The sequence below is a fragment of the Hyperoodon ampullatus genome (assembly GCF_949752795.1).
Source record: "Hyperoodon ampullatus genome assembly, chromosome: 3".
In the NCBI taxonomy this organism is placed as follows: Eukaryota; Metazoa; Chordata; class Mammalia; order Artiodactyla; family Ziphiidae; genus Hyperoodon; species Hyperoodon ampullatus.
The window spans coordinates 59,275,149-59,299,869 of NC_136916.1; the positions used below are offsets into that span (position 1 = coordinate 59,275,149).

Consider the following 24,721-nt stretch of genomic DNA (forward strand, 5'->3'; position numbering starts at 1 on the left):
GACTAATTTGAAGGACTTTTAGATTATTTAATTTAATCTTTGGTTACGTTGCTTTTTCAGCATGCTTAATGATGAAAATGAAATGTTAAATCAACAAAATAAGACCAGGTGTTTCATAATGTTTTTATAAGTTTGGTAAACTTAGTCCCATTGTATACTTTTGGACAGTGTTACAAATTAAAATTTTATAACAGTTTGCAGTACACTGATTTGGAAGGTTCTAATGTTGAGTGAGAATGGGTTCAAATATATTAATTATCATTAAGTATTATGAAGTCTAATGTGAGTATAGTTTTGCCTAAGCCATTCCGGAAATTAAAAAGTTTGGCAGTGGGTCAGTTGAAACCTCACTGGGAAGATGTCTTTTAATGTAGCAGTTCTCGCATTTTTTTCGTGTCTCAATACACTTTAGAGATGTACCATATTCCCACTGCTGTCTCCAAAGGCAGCGGGGGAGCGACGGGGGAGAGAATTCCTAAAGAGATGTATTTCTTCCCCCTCCTCCTGCTTGAGAAACACTACTGTAAAATTTGCCAGTCACTTTTGTTGTGATAAAACTCAGATATGTTTGAATGAGGCCATTTAGTCAATTGCCCCAGAGTTTCATTTTCCTTTGCTCAGTTCTTAGAAAGGAACTCTCCCTCTTCTTTCTAAAGACATGAATTTGTCATTGTTGATTAGAATTAGAAGTGGGATGTTTAGAAGCCTTTTGAGTACAAAGTGATTTAAATGTTTGGTCTGCTGCAATCTTTCTCAAAGTGTTTTTTGTGGAAGGAACTCAGCTCCCAGGAGATGTTCTGAGGAAGGCAGGGTGGGGAAGAATGCTGTTTTCGGATGCATTGGAGAAAACTTTCCTTTGGATCTGCTGTGTCCCAAGTTTGTTGTGGTTATGGTACCCTTTTTATATGAAACACCTATTAACACTGTATAACAACACTTTATAACATATTGTTGAATGCCAGCCTCTGATTTTCCAGTCGACAATCCATTATGGATGAAAAGGCAGAGACCTATGTCCAAACTCAGAGATGTGGGCTTCCCTGGTGGCGCAGTGGTTGAGAGTCCGCCTGCCAATGCAGGGGACACGGGTTCGTGTCCCGGTCCTGGAAGATCCCATATGCCGTGGAGCGGCTGGGCCCGTGAGCCATGGCCGCTGAGCCTGCGCATCCGGAGCCTGTGCTCCGCAACAGGAGAGGCCACAACAGTGAGAGGCCCGCGTACGGCCAAAAAACAAAAAACAAAAAACAAAAAACAAAAAAACAAAAACAAACTCAGAGATGTTCTTCCAACTTATACTAATGTCTGGTTTTCTTAAACTGTGTGGAAGAAAAAATAAAATGTATTTATTATAGGACGGTCCTTCCGTTTCTCACTTGACTTGGTTATATTTCACCTACCCCACTGCAAACATGTTCATTCATCATGAGAAATAGATTCCTGTACGTGTGTTTTGTTAAGTCATTCAGTGAACATTTATTTAGTGCTTGGTATGTATAGAACAAACACCGTCCTAGGAGTTGGGGATACAGAAGAGAACAAAACCCAAGCCATCCTTCCCTCATGGAGCTGATGTTCTACGTCAGTCAGTAGGACAAGAGATATAGATAAATTCAGATAATGGTAAGTGCTTAGAAAATAAGCCTGGGACTTCCCTAGTGGCGCAGTGGTTAAGAATCCACCTGCCAATGCAGGGGACACGGGTTCGAGCCCTGGTCCGGGAAGATCCCACATGCTGTGGAGCAACTAAGCCCACGCGCCACAACTACCGAGCCTGTGCTCTAGAGCCCACGAGCCACAACTACTGAAGCCCGTGAGCCACAGCTACTGAAGCCCGCACACCTAGAGCCTGTGCTCCGCAACAAGAGAAGCCCACGCACCGCAACGAAGAGTAGCCCCTGCTGGCTGCAACTAGAGAAAGCCGTGTGAAGCAACAAAGAACCAACACAGCCAAAAATAAATAAATAAATAAATTTATAAAAAAAGAAAAGAAGCCTGGTGAGGGGCTAGGGAGGGGTGGGGTGGGGCAGCTGAGATAGGATGGGCACTCTGATAAACTGGTATTTGAGGAGAGACTTGATGGGTGAAAAGGAGCCAACTTTGCCAGCATGTGGGGGAGAGTATTTCAGGTCCAGGTAGCTGTAAGTGCAAAGGCCCTAGGGCCAGTAAGCGTTTGTCTTATTGGAAGGATAGAAATCAGGCCACTCATTCCTGAAATGTATAGCTCCAGAAGACATCGGCGTGACTCAGAGAATTATGAAATTTCTCCTGAATGTTCCTCCCGGGAGATTGCCCAAGGGGTTTTCCTATGGCCTTGGTATTTGTATGAATTCTTCAGCTCTGTAATAAACATACTTCAGCAAATGGTTGTCACACACATTCTCTCCGTGCTAAGAAACGGGTTTCTAAAACTGGCTTACATGTTGTCTCCTCCAGAGCATGGAACCACGAGCCTCAAAGAAAATTTAATCTAGCCTTTAAAAAATGTGTGTGATGATGTAAAATGCACATGCTCAGGGCCCAGATGCACATATGTAGAAGACTCACCGAGGGTGCTGGGGGTGGGCGTGGTCCTGGAGTTTTGAATTTTTATCAGAAGCCCCAGGTGATTTTTAATACCATAAGGGAGTTTAGGAAGCACTGATACAGTCCAACCATTCCCTCTCTCTCTTTTTTTTTTTTGGACATAATTTCATAGTTAGAAAAGTGTTGCTAAATAGTACAAAGAATTCCCAGGTACTTTTCACCCTTCCCCCTTTCAATATTTACATTACTGTCTAACAGTGAGAAACTTGGTTCCCATTATCCACAATGTATTTACTTGCTCAATCCTGGAATGTACAGAATGTCCTTTCAGAACTACTAACCATGTCTTCAAAAAGGCCAACTAATTAGAATTCAATATATGTTTCAAGGTTTTTTTTTGTCTTGAGCCTGAGGGCATATACTTAGTCTAAGTAGTCTAAATACCTTGGTTAAGTGATAGCTCCCCTTCTGTGTATGTTATTCATTTGAAGTTCTGTTCAGATCTTTTGTGTGTTTTTTTGTATCAATTGTACACCCTCCCCCAAGCTTGTTGATTTTACTAATTTGTTGTTGTTGCTTGAGCATGTAAGGCATTAACATCCAATCATTCATTTTACAGATGGCCTGGGGAGAGAGAGTCACAGGGCCTGGGGATGTGAGATTATGTTGCCAAAGCCACTGAAGCCTTGGGTGTGCTAAGTGGATTGGATGCTCACAGGCATCCTGTCTCCAGCTTACCACCTTTCCTCAAACACTCTGGGCTTTGGTAATTTCTGGTGCTTGCTGGTTATTAGGTTCCCACAGCTGGATGTGTTTAGCTGGGAGATTGGATTAATTACGGTTTCAAATCTCTGTAGTATCAGCCCCTCTTCGGTGATTTGCATAAGATCCTCCCAGTCCAGTTTGGCAGTTTCTTATAAAGTTAAACTTACGATTACCACAAGATCAGCAATCCCACCCAAGAGAAGTGAAAATATCTATGTCTACATAGATAACTTTACGCAAATAATTATACCAGTTTCCTGCATAATCGCCAAAAAGTGGAAACAGCTTAAATGTTCATCAACTAGTGAATGGGTAGATTGTCATACAATGGAATACTAATCAGCAATGAAAAGGGAAAAAGTTACTGACAGATGCAACACATGGATAGAATCTCAAAAGCATTATGCTGAGTTAAAAAAGAGACATTCTGGAAAAGACAGAAATCTAAGGAAGGAAATCAGAAAAGTGGTTGCCAAGGGCTGGGGATAGGGGAAGGTGATTGCGAAGGGTCAGCACAAGGAATTTTCAGTGTGATGGGAATATTATACATTTGATTATGGAAGTGGTTACAGGATGGTGTATGTTTGTCAAATATATACATGGGACAAATAAAAAGGGTGAATTTTATTGCATGTAAATTATACCGCAATAAACCTGATCTTTAAAAAAGCCTCCCAGTTGTACTCTCTATCCCTCTTCTACCCTCACCCTGGTCTGGATCTCTAATTCTAGGGGAAAATGCAAATCTTTTACCAGCTGTGGGGAGTGCTTGACCATTTTTGAACAGAGAAAATGGTATAATGAATTGGCATTAAAAATTAAGTCAGTGAGCTTTAATAAGGATATAGATGAGTGAGAAAGAAGAAACTGGCCAAAAGAAAAGCTGGGGGTGGTGTATTGTAACTGGGCCCTCCATTGGGGTGTTCTGTGCAGGGATGGGTTCATTCATTCCGTCAAACATGTATGGAACATCTTCATTGCTGGGCACGGGGGATGCAACAGCGCCATCTATTGAGGATGTGGGGGTAAGCTGGTAGAGGAGAAAATTGGGATGCGAGCTCCGAAGCAAATCAATAGGTGCAGTGACTGGGGGAGTGCAGGGCACTGTGGATAGAGAACAGGGGTCCAGCATCCAGAGCAGGGTCGTTGGCAGAAGATCTGCTGAGAACTTAGGGTAAGGAGGCATCGTCAGAGGAAGGGAGGGAGGAGAGCTTAACAGCAGAGGGAATGGTGTGTGAGCCCAGTGTGTTCAGGGCACTGAAGGTCATCATGGCTGGAGGGATGCAAGGGGAAATGATAGGTGATGAGCTTGGAGAGGAAGAACCCCAGGGCCTGTTGAGGGTCTCCAGCAATGGGAACTACTGTAGTATTACAAGCAGGGGAATGATGTGATCAGATCTGTGATTTAGTGGTGAGCTGGCTGCAAAATGGAACCAGGATTGGAAGATGGCAGCAGGGAAGCCTGTTAGGATACTGTTGCAGTCATCCAGACAAGACATGGTAGTGGCCAAGGAGACAGAGAGGAGGGGTTTGAAGGTTATTTAGTTGGTAGAATTGTCAAGATTTGGTGATTGAACGTTGGAACAGAAGGAGAGGCAGAATGCAAAGATGGTACCTTGCACTTGGGCTTGGGTGGGTGGATAGATGGTGATGCCATCCACTGAGGGAGAATAGGTTCAGGGGAAGAGATCAGGATGTATTAGGTGTGAGGTGCTTGTGGAGCACCCAGGTGGAGAATTCAGTAGGCTGTTGGACATATGACTCTGGAGCTCAGAAGAGCAAATGTGAGGTCATAGGAATGGCTGGGAGTGCCTGCAGAGAGGGCATAGCTATTGACCACCAGGTGAAAACCCTAAGCCACAGTATTTAAGGGAGAAAAAAGAACTCACAAATGAGGCTGAGAAAGAGGGGTTAGAAAGCTAAGAAGAAAAACAAAGGCACAGGAAGAGAGGAATTGGAAATTTTTTTAGTGTGTTAAGAGGTCAAGTAAGATAAGGGTGGGGAAGGATCAAATAGATTTAGCATCAATGAGGTGGTGTTCTTGGTGAGAAGAGTTCCAGTGGAAAGACTGAGGCCAAAGCCAGGCTACAGTGTAATTAAGAGGTAAGTGGGGCCTCCCTGGTGGCGCAGTGGTTGAGAGTCCGCCTGCCGATGCAGGGGATACGGGTTCGTGCCCCGGTCTGGGAGGATCCCATATGCCGCGGAGCGGCTGGGCCCGTGAGCCATGGCTGCTGAGCCTGCGCATCCGGAGCCTGTGCTCCGCAACGGGAGAGGCCACAACAGTGAGAGGCCCGCGTACCACAAAAAAAAAAAAAAAAAAAAAAAAAAGAGGTAAGTGGCCAGCAGCCCAGCCCAATTCCTAAATAATACAGACCTCTCATTTGACAACAAATAAAGTTCTAATGGTTCAAAGACTTAAACATAAAAAACAAAGCAATAAAAGCACTAGGAAAAAGAAAAGATTAAAAAAATTTATCTTAGAGTGGGGAAGACTTTTTTCTAGTATGGCACAAAACAGAAGCCCCAAAAGAAAAGGCTGATAAATTTGGCTACCTTAAGTTTTTTCTTAAGCTGTCACAAAACAACATAAACTAATTAAAATAAAAACCAAGTTATGAACTGTACAAATCTTTGAACTCAGATTTTGGATGAGGACCAATTTTCTTAATATGTGAAGAGCTTTTACAAATCAATAAGAAAAACAACCCAATAGAACAAGAAGGCAAAGGATATGAACATAGTTCTCAAAGAAGGAAACACAAATGGCTATTGAACATAGGCACAGACACCCAACCTCATTCATCATAAGAGAAATTTAAATTGGTGACTTTTTTTCATCTATTAGATCAACAGTCACAGAAAAGTTTGGTAACACTTTGCTATCTGAGAATTGTGGAGAAACAGGTGCTCTCATACATGGCTGGTGGGATTGTGCCTTTGGACAACCTTTATGGAGGGCAATTTGGCAATACCTGTGAAATATTACATACACATATACTCTTTAACACAGCCATCTGTGTAAAATGATGAATTTCCAAGTTTATTCACTGTGTTTGTAACAGCAGAGATTGGAACCATCTTTATGTGGAACATTATGGGCCGAGGATATTAATTATGTGTATCCTTAGTGGTGTCTGGTCCTATAGGAAGTTGAGGAGATGGGACTACAGTTCCATGAGAGCACAGATGTAGATGCACATTTGATAGTCATTGGTTTAGGCGCAAAGGTCGAAGTGAGAATCAGTTCATCTTAGAAAAGACTGGTTCTGGAAAGAGCTGGAGGTTTCAGAGAGGGAGATCCCAGGAAGGGTGAAGAAGAGACAGAAAGGAAGCCAAGGTGTTGTGATGCTCTGGAAGCTAGAGAGGGAGTCTGAGACTCTGCGCAGGGTACAGCCCAAGGATAGGACACTCCTGGGCCGGAACGACATTGCTGACTTCTGAATCAACCCTGGATTTGCCCTTCCATTGGACTTCTTGTGCTGTGGGAGAAGAAACTCTCAGTTTCCTCCTCAGAAAATTCAAGGGGTTGTATTTTCTAATATTTGAGCTCCGCTTCCCACTCCAGCCCTGAAGCTCAGACACGCAGACAGCCCTTGCCCTTTCTGCGTCGGTCGCCTAGGAGACGAGCGCCTCTCCCCGAGACGCAGGCGTTTCCTGAAGCCCCGCCCCCTTCCCCGCGGGCGGGCGCTGATTGGCCCGTTTGAAATGCGCCGGGCGCGAGCTCACCTGGTCCCGGAGCTGCTTCTCCAGGCGTCTCTGAGCGCCACTCCTGAGCTGCCGAGTCCCGGTGCCCGTGGCCTGTCCCTGCGGCCCGCCGTCCTCGCCAGCCCGCCCGACCGAGTCTGGCGTCCCGCTCGCACGTCTGGGCAGCGCGGAGCCTGCTGCCATGAAGCCAGCGTGAGTACCAGGCCGCGGAGCCGGCGTCTCCTCACGCCGCAGCAGGCCCCGGGACACGCGGTCGGCACCGAGCCCCGCGTCTCCCGGGCCGCGGCCCCCAAAGTGGGAGGGAGCCCCCATCAGGACCGCCCAGGGGGGAGCCCGGGCGCGGAGACCCTGTCCGGCTCCCCGCCGCCCGGAGTCGGGCGCCCGGCTCGCCGCCCTAGCTTCACTCGGCCAGGAAATATCTGCCCCAAGTTAGGAGGAGGGGGAAGTTTGGGCGGCAACCCCAGTTCGGGTTAGCCAGGTCGCCCTCCACCTGGCTCCGGGACCGCCGCCTCAACCCTTTCTTAAGTTTCCCTTTCCATCCCCTGCCGCCCGCACCCGCGGGTTGCATTTTGCGGAGTTAGTGCGGGCCGGGGGTCCTCTCGCGGGTGCGCCGAGTGTTGTGTCCTGGGGTTGGGGTTGGGTAGGTGGTCTCAGCCCCCCCGGAGAGCCCCGGCGTCCGAGCGCACTGCGTGATTTTCTTAGCCTAGCGCGGTAGCCTGGGGGCCGCGACCACCCCCGGATGAAGGCCAGTTATTTTGCTGTGTTCTTGGGTCTCAGACAGCCCCGCCGCCGACACAAAAGCCCACGCCCACATTCCTCACGGGGTCGGTGACATTTGCAGCTCAGCCTAATTCCTTGACTGCTGCTGGGTAACGAAATACTTGTGCAAAGAAGAGGGCTGCCTTTATAATTAGCACCATCACGTAGCTAGTCGTTTGCAAAGGCAACTTGTTTTCTTCTTAAGAGGCTAAAGTTAAAATCGTTGGGGAAAAATGTTGAGTTTAAGTAAACCTACAGTAATGTTCTACACTTAAAACACGAATTTGCTTGTTTCATCTGGGAAGGGGTTGAAGAAGTATTTTAATAACCTAAAATCCAAGCCAGCAATTTCACTTAGTGTTACGTGTTTTTCTATAGATAAATGGGGGAAAGCGGGGAGTGGCATGCTAGAGAAACGGTGAATAAAGCAAAATATCTTTCTCTACTGTCCTTACTTAAGAGAGCACGAAATTGCAGTTTGGGGACCACACTTTGAGGACAAAGGATGATAGTTTTGAGAATTCAATAATCCCTTGTTCCTTGAAAGTAAAGACAAATCTTGATGAAAGGATGGATTCCTCCATCTGCATTTTTATAATTTATTGAAGTTAATCACTTGTCAGTCTGCCTTGGCAGTGGGCTGTTGGCACAGCGTGTGTGCTTATGTACCTACATAAATGACTTTAGAGATAAGTGTGGTCAACTCTCTGTAGATTTTTCAAATTTGTAGTGTCTGTAAAGTTGTTGCTGAAGAAAATAAGCTATTTTACATACAGAACTATAAATAGATATTAAAAAACAGAATTCAACTAGATCTTACCGGCTTTTTTCAATGATTCATGAATCAGGCAGCATCCTATCTAGCACACAGAAAGGTGCTCCTAAGAGCTGTACAAAATGGAAGTTTTTTTATAGGCAGAGGGGGATGGAACAAGGGAATTATACTAGCAATGAGTGGATTGTCTGTGGCAAGGTGAACATCCTTTAGTGGATGGCAGGGGTCTTATCAGGCAGATTACCTCACTAGCGCTGACCGGGTAATTCCAGATTGACTGGTTTAAGATTCTACTCCTGGGAGAGGTTGGAACTATAAGTTAGGTATGAAGTCTCAGTTTGGTGATTTGGGGCCTAGCACAAGTGACCCCGTTTTGGGCCTGTTATCTCTATTTTTTAGTAGCAAAAATGTCTCCTAAGCCAAATTTTAATTACTTTTGGGTTATCCATGCCACAAACATTCTTCTACTAAGGAAATTTATTCTTATTCATGTTATTTGGGATATAGTGTTGTGGAACTGCTAAAGAATAATTTTATAAACCCTAGGAAGGTCGGCTCTGTATGAATTACAGGTGAAGTTTTTATATGTTAGTGTTGAACTGAAATGTTTTTGTATCTATGACCAGGAGAACTAAGACACCCAGGAAACCACCAGTGAAAAAAGGATCCCAAACGAGTCTTAAAGACCCCGTTGGGGTAAGGTCTCCCTGTGAATTTGTGTGTGTCTTTCTTCAGTCCTTTTATGTCTTATGCTTATGCTTGGAAGGGATGGAGAAGTGGAAGTGGAGTCAAAGAACATTTAGCTAAAAGGATTGATACTAAATTGCTTAGGCTGGTTCCAGCTTTGAAACTTTGTTTCTATGTAGGATACATTAGCCCAGTAAAATGAAGTGTTTGGTTGTCAGTTGCATACTTCCTATAACTAATTATATTTGAAAAGTTAGATAATGAAAAAATATTCTTCAACTATCTTGGAGAATTCTTCATGCAGGCTTGGGAACTTGCTTTTAAAAGCAAATGGCAAATAAAAGAAAGATGGTTTGGTCTGGGGTTTTTAAATTTTCCCTTCATTGGAACCAGGTGCTTTGCATTATAGTGCTGAACAGGTTTTCCTCAACCCTATCACTGATTAAGAAGACCATATTTCGGGCTTCCCCGGTGGCGCAGTGGTTGAGAATCCGCCTGCCAATGCAGGGGACACGGGTTCGAGCCCCGGTCTGGGAAGATCTCACATGACGCGGAGCAACTAAGCCCGTGCGCCACAACTACTGAAGCTTGCGCACCTAGAGCCCGTGCTCCACAACAAGAGAAGCCACTGCAATGAGAAGCCCGTGCACCACAACGAAGAGTAGCCCCCGCTTGCTGCAACTAGAGAAAGCCCGCGCACAGCAACGAAGCCAATGCAGCCAAAAATTAAATAAATAAAAATTTTAAAAAAGACCATATTTCAGATCTCGCACTTTAGTGTATTAAGTGTTAAGCTGGCAAGTTTTAATTGACATCCAATTCCAGACAATCCTAACAGCTTTTTAAATCTCATTGTGTGATATGTTTTTGATTTTTAGAGAGAGTTTTGATATCATATGCATTTAAAATTCTCTCATATCTAAAATATCTGTTTGCATTTGACAATCAGCAAATCGGGTAGCAGGGTAGCAGATCTTGGCTTTCACAGCTCTAAGTATATATACTTAAGTTTAGAGGCCAAATGTTTGAATGAATGAATGAATGAATGAATGAAAAGTCAGGTAAAAAGTCAACCTTTGTTCTTTAAGCACCTTCATGTATTTTCAGGTGTACTGCAGGGTACGCCCACTGAGCCTCCCAGAGCAAGAGTGTTGCATAGAGGTGATCAGTAATACAACAGTTCAACTTCATCCTCCTGAGGGTTACAGGCTCAACCGAAATGGAGAATATAAGGAGGTAATTCCTATTGGAAGCAGCTGTTTTTAATTGATAGGTTCTTTCCTGAATGGCTTTTCCATGTTTTCCATTTAACAACATTCATGTGTTTCCACTTTATTGAAAGACTTATTTACTTCACTCTAACCACCATATCAAAAGTATCTTTAATTTCTGGGCTGTACAGACACACCTTTGGTATACTGGAGTTAGAAGATTGCTTTTAGATTAATTTCTTGTATTGGATAATTATTGCTTTTTAGAGCATATATTAGGGATAGTTTAATGTGGAATGATATCTGATTGTGCTAGGCAGTTACATGTATATATATAGTTTCATGTGTGGGATTGAAATAACATTTAATAGGCATTGTATACTTGTATTGATCTCTTATGAAGTGTTTTTATTTTTAGTAAAATGTTAAACAAAGAGAGTTCAATTCAGTTTGACAAACATGTGCTAAGCTGGAGCATAGAAGGAGACTTTAAAAACTGAGTAAGACATGGTCCTTGCCTTTATGGAGCTTACAGTTTAGTTGGGAGCACAGATGCTAAGCAAGTGACCCTCATTGGTAAGACAGAGGTGTGTTTAAAGAAATAGACTCTGGGAATGCAGAAAAAAGGATTAATTCAGGGTGTCATCTCTTTCAAGCTGCCTTCACTCTTTTGTGTACACTACTTGAGGGAGATTGCTAGTCAAAAGCCCACCAGTGGCCTCTTTGCTGCTAGATGTGATGGACACCTCTTTGTCTTCATTATGATCTATTTCTCAGCAGCACTATCCTGTCTTCTCCAATTCTCCATGTTCTGTCTTTCACTGGCCACCGTCTGCAGGCTTCTCCTCCTTTTCCAACCTCTAAATACCAGGTTGGGCTATACCCAGGGCTCTCTTCCCTATCTATACTTTTCCATGGCTTTACATGTTGATGATATGGTAATAATTTTGGAATTTTTATCTCCAGACTAAATCTTTTCTCTAACTCTCAACTTGAACGTCCACTGCTTGGATGTCACACAGGCATGTCCAAAAGAACTCTTGAGTTTTTTCCCCTCTAGATTACTTCCTCCCTTGTTTTTTCTTGTCAGTAAATAGCACCACCACCATCTATTTGCTCAAACCAGACACCCTGTCCTTACCTTTCTCTTGTCCCCCCTCATATCCCATTCATTAGTAGATCCTATCAGTTCTGCTCCAGTGTGTATCTTGAAACTGTCCTTTCAGTTCTCTCTCCACTGCCACTACCCTCGTCTGAGGCCTGTTATTAATTACGGAGACAAGTGCTTCTCAAACTGTGGTGAAGAAGCAGCTTTTTTATTTTCAATGCATGGTGACTGATACTTTTGTGCAGCTTTGCCACAAGAAACTGTCAGACAACTGTTAGGCAAAGTTAGACAGCAGAGGACTGGTTTATAATCTGTTCGGAGATAAGCCCCACTGATCACATGCTGGGATGTTGCAGCCGTGTGAAATGGCTACAGAGGTTCTAAGCATTTACCCTCCATCTCTGTAATTACCTACCCCTGGACTGGAGACAGACAGCTCTCAGAGGGGCATTGGCCTGCCTGCTGACCACACTTTGAGTAACATTAACAAGACTGCTGAAGCCAGCTGGACCACCTGCTTCCACTCTGAATCTTCTCTAATCCATTGCCACAGAGCAGCCAGTCATCTTTTAAAGCAGAAATCAGACCTCACATTTTCCTTTTTCTTTTTTTTTTAACTGAAGTACCATTAATTTACAATGCTGTATTAGCTTCTGGTATACAGCAAAGTGATTCAGTTATACATACATGTATATATTCTTTTTCTTATTCTTTTCCATTATGGTTTACTACAAGATATTGAATACACTTGCCTGTGTTATACAGTAGGATGATGTTCATCTTTTTTTTGTTGTTGTTTTTTGTGGTACGCGGGCCTCTCACTGCTGTGGCCTCTCCCACTGCGGAGCACAGGCTCCGGACGCGCAGGCTCAACGGCCATGGCTCACGGGCCCAGCCGCTCCGCGGCATGTGAGATCTTCCCGGACCGGGGCACGAACCCGTGTCCCCTGCATCGGCAGGCAGACTCTCAACCACTGCGCCACCAGGGAAGCCCAATGACACCTTTATAAAGAAAAATAGATAGCAGTAAAATAGTATATTAAGTAATGCTTGAGGATTTTCACAAGTCTATGACTGAATCGTTGTAATACCTTTTGAACTCCTTTGTCACTTAATTAAAACAAAATCGGCCTTAGTCTATGGAGCATTAGTAGACAAGACTTTTCTACAGTCTCTTTAGTAGTTATAACTGTAAATGTTTACCAGTTTATAATTGGTATAATTTAAGTATGTCATGAATTTTTTAAAGATTCCAAGTTTAAAGACTATTGGTATTTTTTTTTCAGGTCTAGATCTAATTGTTCAGAAGTAAACATCTGAATATGTTTAAACAGATATATTTCTAGCCTAGCTATAGTGGAATTCCATTTATGTGCTTTTTATTTTTTTTCTTCTCCACAGACTCAGTATTCATTTAAACAAGTATTTGGCACTCATACCACCCAAAAGGAGCTCTTTGATGTTGTGGCTAATCCCTTGGTAGATGACCTCATTCATGGCAAAAATGGTATGATTCTTGGAGTTTTGTTGAACTTTTCTTTTTCTCTCCCTCTGATAAAACTTTTTTGATACTTAGATATTTGGTTTATGTTCAGCCTTGAACCCATTTAATTTGCCAGAGTAGTGTTAAACCTGCTTTTTTGAGCAGTTATTTTAATTTTTTTAATTTGCTTATTTTTTCAAATTTAATTTTTATTTTGCATTGGAGTATAGTTGATTTACAGTGTTGTTAGTTTCAGGTGTACAGCTAAGTGACTCAGTTATACATATACATATATCCATTCTTTTTCAGATTCTTGTCCCATATAGGTTATTACAGAATATTGAGTAGATTTCCCTGTACTATACAGTAGGTCCTTGTTGATTATCTATTTTAAATACAGTAATGTGTATATATCAATCCCAAACTCCCAATTTATCTCTCCCCTTTGGTAACCATAAGTTTGTTTTAGTCTGTGAGTCTGTTTTGTAAATAGGTTCATTTGTATCATTTTTTTTATTTTTTAGATTCTGCATATAAGCAATATCATAAGATACTTGTCTTTTTCTGACTTATTTCACTTAGTATGATAATCTCCAGGTCCATCCATGTTACTGCAAATGGCATTATTTCATTCTTTTTAATGGCTGAGTAATATTCCATTTTATATATGTACCACATCTTCTTTATCCATTCACCTGTCGACGGACATTTAGGTTGTTTCCATGTCTTGGCTATTATAAACAGCGCTGCAATGAACATTGGGGTGCATGCATCCTTTTGAACCATGGTATTCTCTGGATATATGCCCAGGCCTGGGATTGCTGCATCCTATGGTAGCTCTATTTTTAGTTTTTTAAGGAATCTCCATACTGTTCTCCATAGTGGCTATACCAATTTACATTCCCACCACCAGGGTAGGAGGGTTCCCGTTTCTCCACACACTCTCCAGCATTTGTTATTTGTAGACTTTTTGATGATGGCCATTCTGACTTGTGTGAGGCGATATCTCATGGTAGTTTTGATTTGCATTTCTCTAATACTAAGCAATGTTGACCATCTTTTCATGTGTCTCTTGGCCATCTGTATGTCTTCTTTGGAGAAATGTCTGTTTAGGTCTTCTGCCCATTTTTTGATTGGGTCTTTTTTCTTTTGTTTTTTGTGATGTTGCATGAGCTGTTTGTATATGTTGGAAATTAATCCCTTGTTGGTCGCATCATTTGCAAATATTTTCTGCCATTCTGTGGGTTGTCTTTTCATTTTGATTATGGTTTCCTTTTCTGTGCAAAAGCTTTACAGTATAATTAGGTCCCATTTGTTTACTTTTGTTTTGGTTTTTATTACTCTAGGAGGTGGATCCAAAAAGATCTTGCTGTGATTTATGTCAAAGAGTGTGCTGAGAGTTTTATAGTATCAGGTCTTACATTTAGGTCTCTAATAATCCATTTTGAGTTTATTTTTGTGTATGGTGTTAGAGACTGTTCTAATTTCATTCTTTTACATGTAGCTTGTCCAGTTTTCCCAGCACCACTTATTGAAGAGACTGTCATTTCTCCATTATATATTCTTGTCTCCTTTGTCCTAAATTAACTGACCATAGGTGCGTGGGTTTATTTCTGGGCTTTCTATGCTTTTCCATCGATCTATATTTCTGTTTTTGTGCCAGTACCATACTGTTTGTGTGTGTGTGTGTTTTTTTTTTTTTGCAGTACGCGGGCCTCTCACTGTTGTGGCCTCTCCCGTAGTGGAGCACAGGTTCCGGACACGCAGGCTCAGCAGCCATGGCTCACGGGCCTGGCCGCTCCACGGCATGTGGGATCTTCCCAGACCGGGGCACGAACCCGTGTCCCCTGCATTGGCAGGTGGACTCTCAACCACTGTGCCACCAGGGAAGCCCCATACTGTCTTGATTTCTGTAGTTTTGTAGTATAGTCTGAAGTCAGGGAGCCTGATTCCTCCAGCTCCGTTTTTCTTTCTCAGGATTGCTTTGGCTATTCGGGGTCTTTTGCGTTTCCACACAAATGTAAAAATATTTTTGTTCCTGTTATGTGGAAAATGCCATTGGTTATTTGATAGGGATTGCGTTGAATCTGTAGATTGCCTTGTAGTATAGCCATTTTGACAATATTGATTCTTCCAATCCAAGAACATGGTATATTTTTCCATCAGTTTATGTTATCTTCAATTTCTTTCATCAACATCTTATAGTTTTCTGTGTACAGGTCTTTTGCCTCCTCAGGTAGGTTTATTCCTAAGTATTTTATTCTTTTTGATGCGATGGTAAATGGGATTCTTTTCTTAATTTCTCTTTCTAATCTTTTGTTATTAGTTATAGAAATGCAAGAGATTTCTGTGTATTAATTTTGTATCTTGCAACTTTACCACATTCATTGAACAGCTCTAGTAGTTTTCTGGTAGCATCTTTATGATTTTCTATGTATAATATCATGTCATCTGCAAACAGTGACAGTTTTCTTCTTTTCCAATTTGGATTCCTTTTATTCCTTTTTCTTCTCTGATTGCCATGGCTAGGACTTCAAAACTATGTTGAACAAAAGTGGTGACAGTGAATATCCTTGTCTTGTTCCTGATCTTAGAGGGAATGCTTTAGGCTTTTTACCATTGAGTATGATGTTAGCTGTAGGTTTGTCATACATGACCTTTATTATGTTAAGGTCACTTTCTGGAGAGTTTTTATCATAAATGGGTGTTGATTTTGTCAAAAGCATTTTCTGCATCTATTGAGATGATCAAAGGATTTTTATTCTTCAGTTTGTTAATGTGGTGTATCACACTGATTGATTTGTGGATACTGAAGAATCCTTGAATCCCTGGGATAAATCCCACTTGATTATGGTGTATGATCCTTTTAATGTATTGTTGGATTCAGTTTACTAGTATTTAGTTGAGGATTTTTGCATCTGTATTCATCAGTGATACTGGCCTGTAATTTTCTTTTTTTGTGATATTCTTGTCTGGTTTTAGTATCAGGATGATGGTGGCCTTGTAGAGTGAGTTTGGGAGTATTCCTTCCTATGCAATTTTTTAGAAGAGTTTCAGAAGAATAGGTGTTAACTCTTCTCTAAATGTTGACAGAATTTGCCTGTGAAACCATCTGGTCCTGGACTTTTGTTTGTTGGGAGTGTTTTTTAAAATTTTATTGAAGTGTAGTTGATTTACAATGTTGTGTTAATTTCTTCTGTATGGCAGAGTGATTCAGTTATACATATATATATATTCTTTTTCATATTCTTTTCAATTATGGTTTGTCACAGGATATTGAATATAGTTCCTTGTGCTATACAATAGGACCTTGTTGTTATCCATCCTATATATAATAGGTTGCCTCTGCTAATCCCAAACTCCCACTCCTTCCCTCTCCTACCCCCACTTCCCTTGGCAACCACAAGTCTGTTCTCTATATTTGTGAGTCTGTTTTTGTTTCATAGATATGTTGATTTGTGTCATATTTAAGATTCCACATAATAAGTTTTATCATGGTATTTGCCTTTCTTACTTTGCTTACTATTATACCTAGAGTGTGATAATCTCTAGGTCCATCCATGTTGCTGCAAATGGCAGTATTTCATTCTTTTTTATGGCTGAGTAATATTACATTGTATATATGTACCACATCTTCCTTATCCATTCATCTGTCAGTGGACATTTATGTTGTTTCCATGTTTTGGCTATTGTAAACAGCACTGCAATGAACACTGGGGTGCATGTATCCCTTCAAACCATGGTTTTCTCCAGCTATATGCCCAGGAATGGGATTGCTGCATCTTATGGTAGCTCTATTTTTAGTTTTTTAAGGAACCTCCATACTCTTCTCCATAGTGGCTCTACCAATTTACATTCCCACCAACGGGGTAGGAGGGTTTCTCCACACCCTCTCCAGCATTTGCTACTTGTAGACTTTTTATTGATGGCCGTTCTGACTGGTGTGAGGTGGTACCTCATTGTGGTTTTGATTTGCATTTCTCCAATAATTAGCGACATTGAGTATCTTTTCATGTGCCTATTGGCCATCTGTATGTCTTCTTTGGAGAAATGTCTATTTAGGTCTTCTGCCCATTTTTTATTGGGTTGTTTGTTTTTTTGTTATTGTGTTGTATGAGCTGTTTGCATATTTGGGAAATTAAGACCTTGTTAGTCACATCATTTGCAAATATTTTCTCCCAGTCCGTAAGTTGTCTTTTCATTTTGTTTGTGGTTTCCTTTGCTATGCAAAAGCTTATAAGTTTGGTTAGGTCCCATTTGTTTATTTTTGCTTTTATTTCTATTGCCTTGGGAGACTGACCTAAAAACCCATGGGTATGATTTATGTCAGAGAATGTTTTGCCTATTTTCTCTACTAGGAGTTTTATGGTGTCTTGTCTTTTTCTTTCTTTTTTATTTTTTTCATATTGGCCACGCCACGCGGCATGCAGGATGGTGCTATCCAGGGATCGAACCTAGGCCTCTGCAGTGAAAGTGCCAAATCCTAACCACTAGGCCACCAGGGAACTCCTGGTGTCTGGTCTTATAAGTAGGTCTTTAAGCCACAGGTGTGTGGGTTTATTTCTGGGCTCTCTCTTCTGTTCCATTGACCTGTATATCTGTTTTTGTGCCAATACCATGCTGTTTTGATCCCTGTAGCCTTGTAGTGAAGTCTGGGAGTGTTAGGCCTCCTGCTTTTTTCTTTTTCCTCAGGATTGCTTTGGCAATTCTGGGTCTTTTGTGGTTCCATGTAAATTTTGGTATTATTTGTTCTATTTCTGTGAAAAATACCATTGGTAATTTAATAGGGATCACAAATCTGTAGATTGCTTTGGGTAGTATGGCCATTTTAGCAATATTAATTCTTCCAATCCAAGAGCATGGGATATCTTTCTGTTTCTTTGAATCATCTTTAATTTCCTTTAATAATGTTTTGTAGTTCTCAGCACTAAGTCTTTCACCTCCTTGGTGAGGCTTATTTCTAAGTATTTTATTTTTTTGTGGGAGTTTAAAAGGGACTATTTTATTTATTTATTAATAAACAATTTATTTATTAATTAATAAACAATAAAAACAAATATTATTTATTTACATTCCCTTTATGATATTTCATTGTTAGTGTAAAGAAGTGCAACCTATTTCTGTATGTTAATCTTGTATCCTGCTACCTTGCTGGATTCATTTATCAGTTCTAGTGGTTTTAGTGTGGAGTCTTCAGGGTTTTCTACATATATTATCATGTCATTTGCGTATAATGACAATTTTACCTCTTTCCTACAAATTTAAATACCTTTTCTTTTTCTTGTCTGATTGCTGTGGCTAGGACTTCCAATACTATGTTGAAGAGAAGTGGTGAGAGTGGGCATCCTTGTCTTGTTCCATATTTTAGCGGGAAGTCTTTCAGCTTTTCACCATTGAATATTATATTGGCTGTGGGTTTGTCATAAATAGCTCTTATTATGTTGAGATATGTTCCCTCTACCCAGTTTCATAAGGGTTTTTATCATGAGTGAATGTTGAATTTTGTCAAATGCTTTTTCTGCATCTATTGATGATCATGAGGTTTTTTTCCTTTCTTCTGTTGACGTGGTGTATCTCATTTATTGATTTATGTATGTTGGATCATCCTTGGAACCCTGGGATTAATCCAATGTGGTCATGGTGTGTGACCTTTTTTATGTGTTGTTGGATTCGGTTTGCTGGTATTTTGTTGAGAATTTTTGTGTCTATATTTATCAAAGATAACTGGCCTGTAATTTTTTTTGTGTTACCCTTGTCCAGATTTGGTATCAGGGTGATAGTGGCCTTTTAGAATGAATTTGGGAGTGTTCCTTCCTCTGCAATTTTTTGGAATAGTTTCAGAAGGATAGGTGTTAACTCTTCTCTAAATGTGTGATAGAATTTGCCTATGAAGCCATCTGGTCCTGGACTTTTGTTTGCTGGGAGGTTTTAATCACAGTTTCAGTTTCAGTACTTATGATTGGTCCTTTCATATTTTCTATTTCTTCCTGGTTGAGTCTTGGGTGCTTGTACCTTTCTAAGAATTTGTCCATTTCTTCTAGGTTATCCATTTTATTGGCATACACTTGCTTGTAGTAGTAGTCTCTTATGATCCCTTGTATTTCTGTGGTGTCTGTTGTAACTTCTCTGTTTTCACTTCTGATTTTCTTGATTTGAGCCCTCCCTTTTTTTTGTTGATGAATCTGGCTAAAGGTTTATCAGTCTTGTTTACCTTTTCAAAGAACCAGCTTTTAGTTTCATTGCTCTTTTCTGTTGTTTTCTTCATCTCTATTTCATTTATTTCTGCTCTGATCTTTATGATTTCTTTCCTTCTACTCACTTTGGGTTTTGTTTATTCTTTTCTCTTAGTTGCTTTAGGTGTAACGTTAAGTTGTTTGAGATTTTTCTTATTTCCTGAGGTAAGATTTTATTGCTATAAACTTCCCTGCTAGAACTGCTTTTCCTGCATCACATAGGTTTTTGATTGTCATGTTTTTGTTGTCATTTGTCTCTAGGTATTTTTTTTTATTTCTTCAGTGATCCATTGGTTGTTTAGTAACATCTTGTTTAGCTTCCACTTACTTGTTTTTTTTGACAGTTTTTTTTCTTGTGATTATTTCAAATCTCTTAGTGTTGTGGTCAGAAAAGATTCTTGATATGATTTCAGTTTTCTTAAATTTACTGAGGCTTGTTTTGTCATCCAGCATGTGGTCAGTTCTGGAGAATGTTCCATGTGCACCTGAGAAGAATGTGTATTCTGCTGCTTTTGGATGGAATGTTCTATAAATATCAATTAAGACCATCTGGTTTAATGTGTCATTTATGGCCCGTGTTTCGTTATTGATTTTCTGTCTGGATGATCTGTTTATTGATGTAAGTGGGCGTTAAAGTCTCCCTGTTGTGTTACTGTTGATTTCTCCTTTCATGGCTGTTAGCATTTGCCTTATATATTGAAGTGTTGAGCAGTTATTTTAAGTGTTTTCTAATACAAAAAATATTATACGTGGAGGACTTTTAAGATATAGCCAAGTGTGACATTTAATATATAACTGTGACTTGTTACATTGTAGGTCTCCTTTTTACATATGGTGTGACGGGAAGTGGAAAAACTCACACTATGACTGGTTCTCCAGGGGAAGGAGGACTGCTTCCTCGCTGTTTGGACATGCTCTTTAACAGTATAGGGTCGTTTCAAGCTAAACGATATGTAAGTTTAAATTTTTGTATGTTGTGACTCACTAGAGGGCATAGGTGCCAAAATACCTGTGGATACAGTAGTATTAAGGGAGAACTAAGGCATCGGATACCTTTTGGAACTTTAAATATTTTTAAATATTGTTTTTTATTTCTTAAATATATTTCTTACTATTTAAGTCAAAGTCTAAAAATTATGGTCTGATTTTTGTCCCCACTTTAAGGTTTTTAAATCTAATGATAGGAATAGTATGGAAATACAGTGTGAAGTTGATGCTTTATTAGAACGGCAGAAAAGAGAAGCCACGCCCAATCCAAAGACCCCCTCTAGCAAGTAAGTAATTACATTTCTAACACTGGCCTCATGGGAACCCTGTCCAGTGGTTTCCTCAGGCATAGGGAACGGTGAACAGAAGTGGAGAAGTTGGTCTGACCGTTGACTTTAGAGAGGTCAAAGTTGAGAGATGTTCTTAGGTAAGTTTATTTGCTCAGATGTTCTGTTTGGTTCTGAGCACACTGTCCTTGAATCACTGTTTAGGGAAGGTGCCACTCTTGGTGAGAGAGGGTGTAAAAGCCTGTGCTGTGTATCTGGGGAGATATGGGAGAACTGTCGGCCCAACCACGAGTATGAATAAAGTTGCTCTGTGCATTCCTACTTGTAATGGAGGTCATTTATTTACTTACAGTGTGTAAGATGAGACTTTGGGGCTTTTTATTTCTTTTTTCAGACGACAAGTAGATCCAGAGTTTGCAGATATGATAAATGTACAAGAATTCTGCAAAGCAGAAGAGGTTGATGAAGATAGTGTCTACGGTGTATTTGTCTCTTATATTGAAATATATAATAATTACATATATGATCTATTGGAAGAGGTGCCGTTTGATCCCATAAAGCCTAAGTAAGTAGTGGAGAGAGTCCCTTAGCTGCTTAACCTTGGTGAAGTCACTTCACATCAGTGAGGTTTAGTTTCCTCAGCTATAAATGGGGATAAAGCTTACTTTTGTTTTCAAAATGAAATATAACTCATGTCATGCAGTTGGTGCTTGGTAAATAGTTCTGTATATTAACTAGATATGTAGCTGTATTAGGAAAACCATTGGGTTAAGGCATCCAAGGAGAATATTCACCTTAGACTTTACTTCTGAAAAACTCTTGGCCCTGGGCTATATATATATATATATATATATATATATATATATTTAACATCTTTATTGGAGTATAATTGTTTTACACTGTTGTGTTAGTTTCTGCTGTATAACGTAGTGAATCAGCTATATGTATACATATGTCCCCATATCTCCTCCCTCTTGCATCTCCCTCCCACCCTCCCTATTCCACCCTTCTAGGTGGTCACAAAGCACCGAGCTGACCTCCCGGTGCTATGCAGCTGCTTCCCACTAGCTATTTTACATTTGGTAGTGTATATATGTCAGTGCAACTCTCTTACTTCATCCCATCTTACACTTCCCCCTCCCCATGTCCTCAAGTCCATTCTCTACGTCTGCGTCTTTATTCCTGTCCTGCCCCTAGGTTCTTCAGAACTTTTTTTTTTTAGATTCCATATATATGTGTTAGCATACGGTATTTGTTTTTCTCTTTCTGACTTACTTCACTTTGTATGACAGACTCTAGGTCCATCCACCCCACTACAAATAACTCAACTTTGTTTCTTTTTATGGCTGAATAATATTCTACTGTATGTATGTGGGCCCTGGGCTGTATTTTGACAAGGACCTTAATTGTATAAAGAAGTGTCCCTGTAGATGTGCCCTGGGGCTACCTTTAAGAACCTGACACTTAATGTTGGGAGTTTGTAGCCTCTAATCCGTGTTCTGGTGATGCCCACAGAATGGAGCCTAAAGCTGTTGTCTGCACAACTAATAGTCACAGACCTTCCATCACTGACCAATAAGAAGTGACATCTGTATTGTCATTCCACCAGAGTTAAAAGACTATTACTTAGATTTCCTTGGGTCTTGCCCTGCTGAGACTGAAGAGCAATTACAATCTGGCATCACAAACTACATCTGTGCCAGAGCTGACTCTGGTATCTTGTTCCTTGATGGTTTTGTTCTTAAGCTAAATGCTTATCTTCAATGCTGTCTTTGTCAGGGCCTCTCAAGACAAATAATATGAAGACCTGTGTTGTATTACTTAACTTTTGTGTATATGACTCAGTGAATATTATTGGAGGAACAGCTAGATTTGGAAAACCATTAGACTGAGAACAGCTGTCTGTATACCCACTTTTATTTATATTAAACAATTTATAGACTAATTACTTTGCCATTTGTTTCAAAGTATCAGTTGTATGTACCCATTTTCCTAAACTTTTGTGATGTCATTCACTGCTACCAATCACTTTCATGTCTGCACATGTGCCAAGTTTCTGTTTGATTTGTTCCAAATGAGATTGTTTTCTAAGAAGCCTATCTTGGTTTTGTTATGTAAATGAAGACTGACAAATGTGACTATGCCTTGCAACCTTTCTGGTAACTCCTTGAATGAACTCATAGGGTGCTTATTTGGCAGTGAATTCAGATTTTATTTGTTAGGGTGGTGATTAACCTGCTTTTTTGAGCTGGTTTAAGGTTTAGTTTTTAATACAATGAAGAAATATTAGAAGCAGAGGATTTTTAAGATACGACTCATTGTGACTGTCAGATACTCTGGACTGAACGTGTTGCTGTGAGATGGCTGCTATAGAAACAGTAACTTCTACCTTATTCCTTTGGTAGGTGGAATAGTTGCAGCACGCCCATGAGGAACACAGATTTTGTGTATGTGATGGTGCTCTTTTCTTAAGGAGAAGGGTGCAGTTATACTAGTGGTTGGCATCTGTGGCATGTTTGCATGTAGGTGGTTTTTCATTGGTACTGGGCCGGCTGCTACTTCTAAGCCCCTCCTTGGTCCCTGAGGAATCTGCCATTTGCTGAATAATGGTGGCTGGTAAATGTTTCTACCCCCACCATTCACAAGACTGAGGCCAAACAGGCAGCACCTTTCCCATCCTCATCCTACCTTAGACTAAAACTTGACCAGCCACTTTGAAGGGATTGCCACTCCTGGTATATACCAAACTCCTTCTGAATTTTGTTTTTTGTTGACACTGAAGTCAGAACCAGCTCTATCTGCTGATCTTTTAAAATTAAGAAAATGCTAGATTTTGATGCTTAACCTGTGTATGTGATGGTGCTATACTACTACTTTGATCTCTATTTGTTTAGTAAGTGTTGTTTCATGTGCTTTGTTAGAACAAACTAGAGCAAAGCTTTTAAAACAAAATAGATTCCTGTTATCCTGTTATGTAACTAATCTTTTTACTATATATCCTTATTCTTATCCAAGTGTAATATGCTTCTGGAGTCTTGTTTAGGCTTATTACCGTTATAAGAATGGATGTCATGTTGCCTGACATTTTAGTCCTTGTCTTAAGTTGCAATATCAGTATCTCGTAATATAGGAAACCAATGTTTTTTCTTTCCCATAGACTTCCACAATCTAAGTTGCTTCGTGAAGATAAGAACCATAACATGTACGTTGCTGGATGTATAGAAGTAGAAGTGAAATCTACTGAGGAGGCTTTTGAAGTTTTCTGGAGAGGTTAGAAGCAGAGCTAGAATTACAGATATATACAGTGATAAATATAATCCTGAAAGTTGCTAATCTAATTTGACAATACTTTTTGGTTTGGTAGAAAGTATGTACACTGAAATGACTTGGTAGAGATTTGATCAATGATTTCTCTGTCACTGTAGGCCAGAAAAAGCGACGAATTGCTAATACACATTTGAATCGTGAGTCCAGCCGTTCCCATAGCGTGTTCAACATTAAATTAGTTCAGGCTCCCTTGGATGCAGATGGAGACAATGTCTTACAGGTAAAGGTTTAACGTGTGGAGTGTTTTCTTGTTCTGAATCCTTAATTTTGGGAATCAGAGGTAAACCATGGAGGTTTCATTACACTGAATATTGCTCTAGAATTATATGAGTAGGTGATGACATTTTAAAAAAATGTTCCATTAATTAGATAGTATAGTTTTGGGAAACTGGCTATTAAATCTTAGAACCTGGAATTTTGTTGTTAAAAAGGTTTACAAATCTTTATAAATGTCTAATAGAGGGGATAAAACAATGAAGACATATTTTATTTTATCTCTGAAGACTCATTTTGTATGTAGAAATTCAGTTAATGGTTTTTAAATGTTAGCAGTTAACTTTCCAGGCTAGGTACAGTTCAGGAGTGGCCAATTCTAAATTGTTCTTCTCTTGGCTGATAGGCCAGTAGGGCCCTCCATCTGCTGATCACTCTTTACTGCTGGGCCTGTCATGCTACAAGGCTTATATCAATTAGTAACAGCATTTGAGCGTGAATATATAAATCATTTAATAACTTTAAGCTATTAAAATGTAATTCCATTCAAAACATATCGTGAAATTGTGGTATATCACGAAGGTTTTCAGATGGCAGGAGTAGATGGTACAGCATGGTACTAAAGACCACCAGGATTTGAATTCTGATTCCAAGGCAT

At 40.3% G+C, this 24,721-nt stretch overlaps 1 protein-coding gene across 1 annotated transcript in view; it reads left to right on the plus strand.

The window, feature by feature from the left end:
• Positions 1 to 9,145: 9,145 nt before the first annotated feature.
• Positions 9,146 to 24,721, plus strand: part of KIF23 (kinesin family member 23) — a gene marked incomplete at its 5' end in the record, with an annotated part of 29,975 nt that continues 14,399 nt past the window's right edge. The window contains 8 exons of the mRNA XM_079699085.1: positions 9,146 to 9,223; positions 10,322 to 10,450; positions 12,935 to 13,040; positions 20,066 to 20,202; positions 20,414 to 20,523; positions 20,918 to 21,088; positions 23,681 to 23,793; positions 23,949 to 24,070. Of these exons, the coding sequence (XP_079555211.1) occupies positions 9,146 to 9,223; positions 10,322 to 10,450; positions 12,935 to 13,040; positions 20,066 to 20,202; positions 20,414 to 20,523; positions 20,918 to 21,088; positions 23,681 to 23,793; positions 23,949 to 24,070 (966 nt within the window). The remainder of the gene's footprint in view (positions 9,224 to 10,321; positions 10,451 to 12,934; positions 13,041 to 20,065; positions 20,203 to 20,413; positions 20,524 to 20,917; positions 21,089 to 23,680; positions 23,794 to 23,948; positions 24,071 to 24,721) is intronic.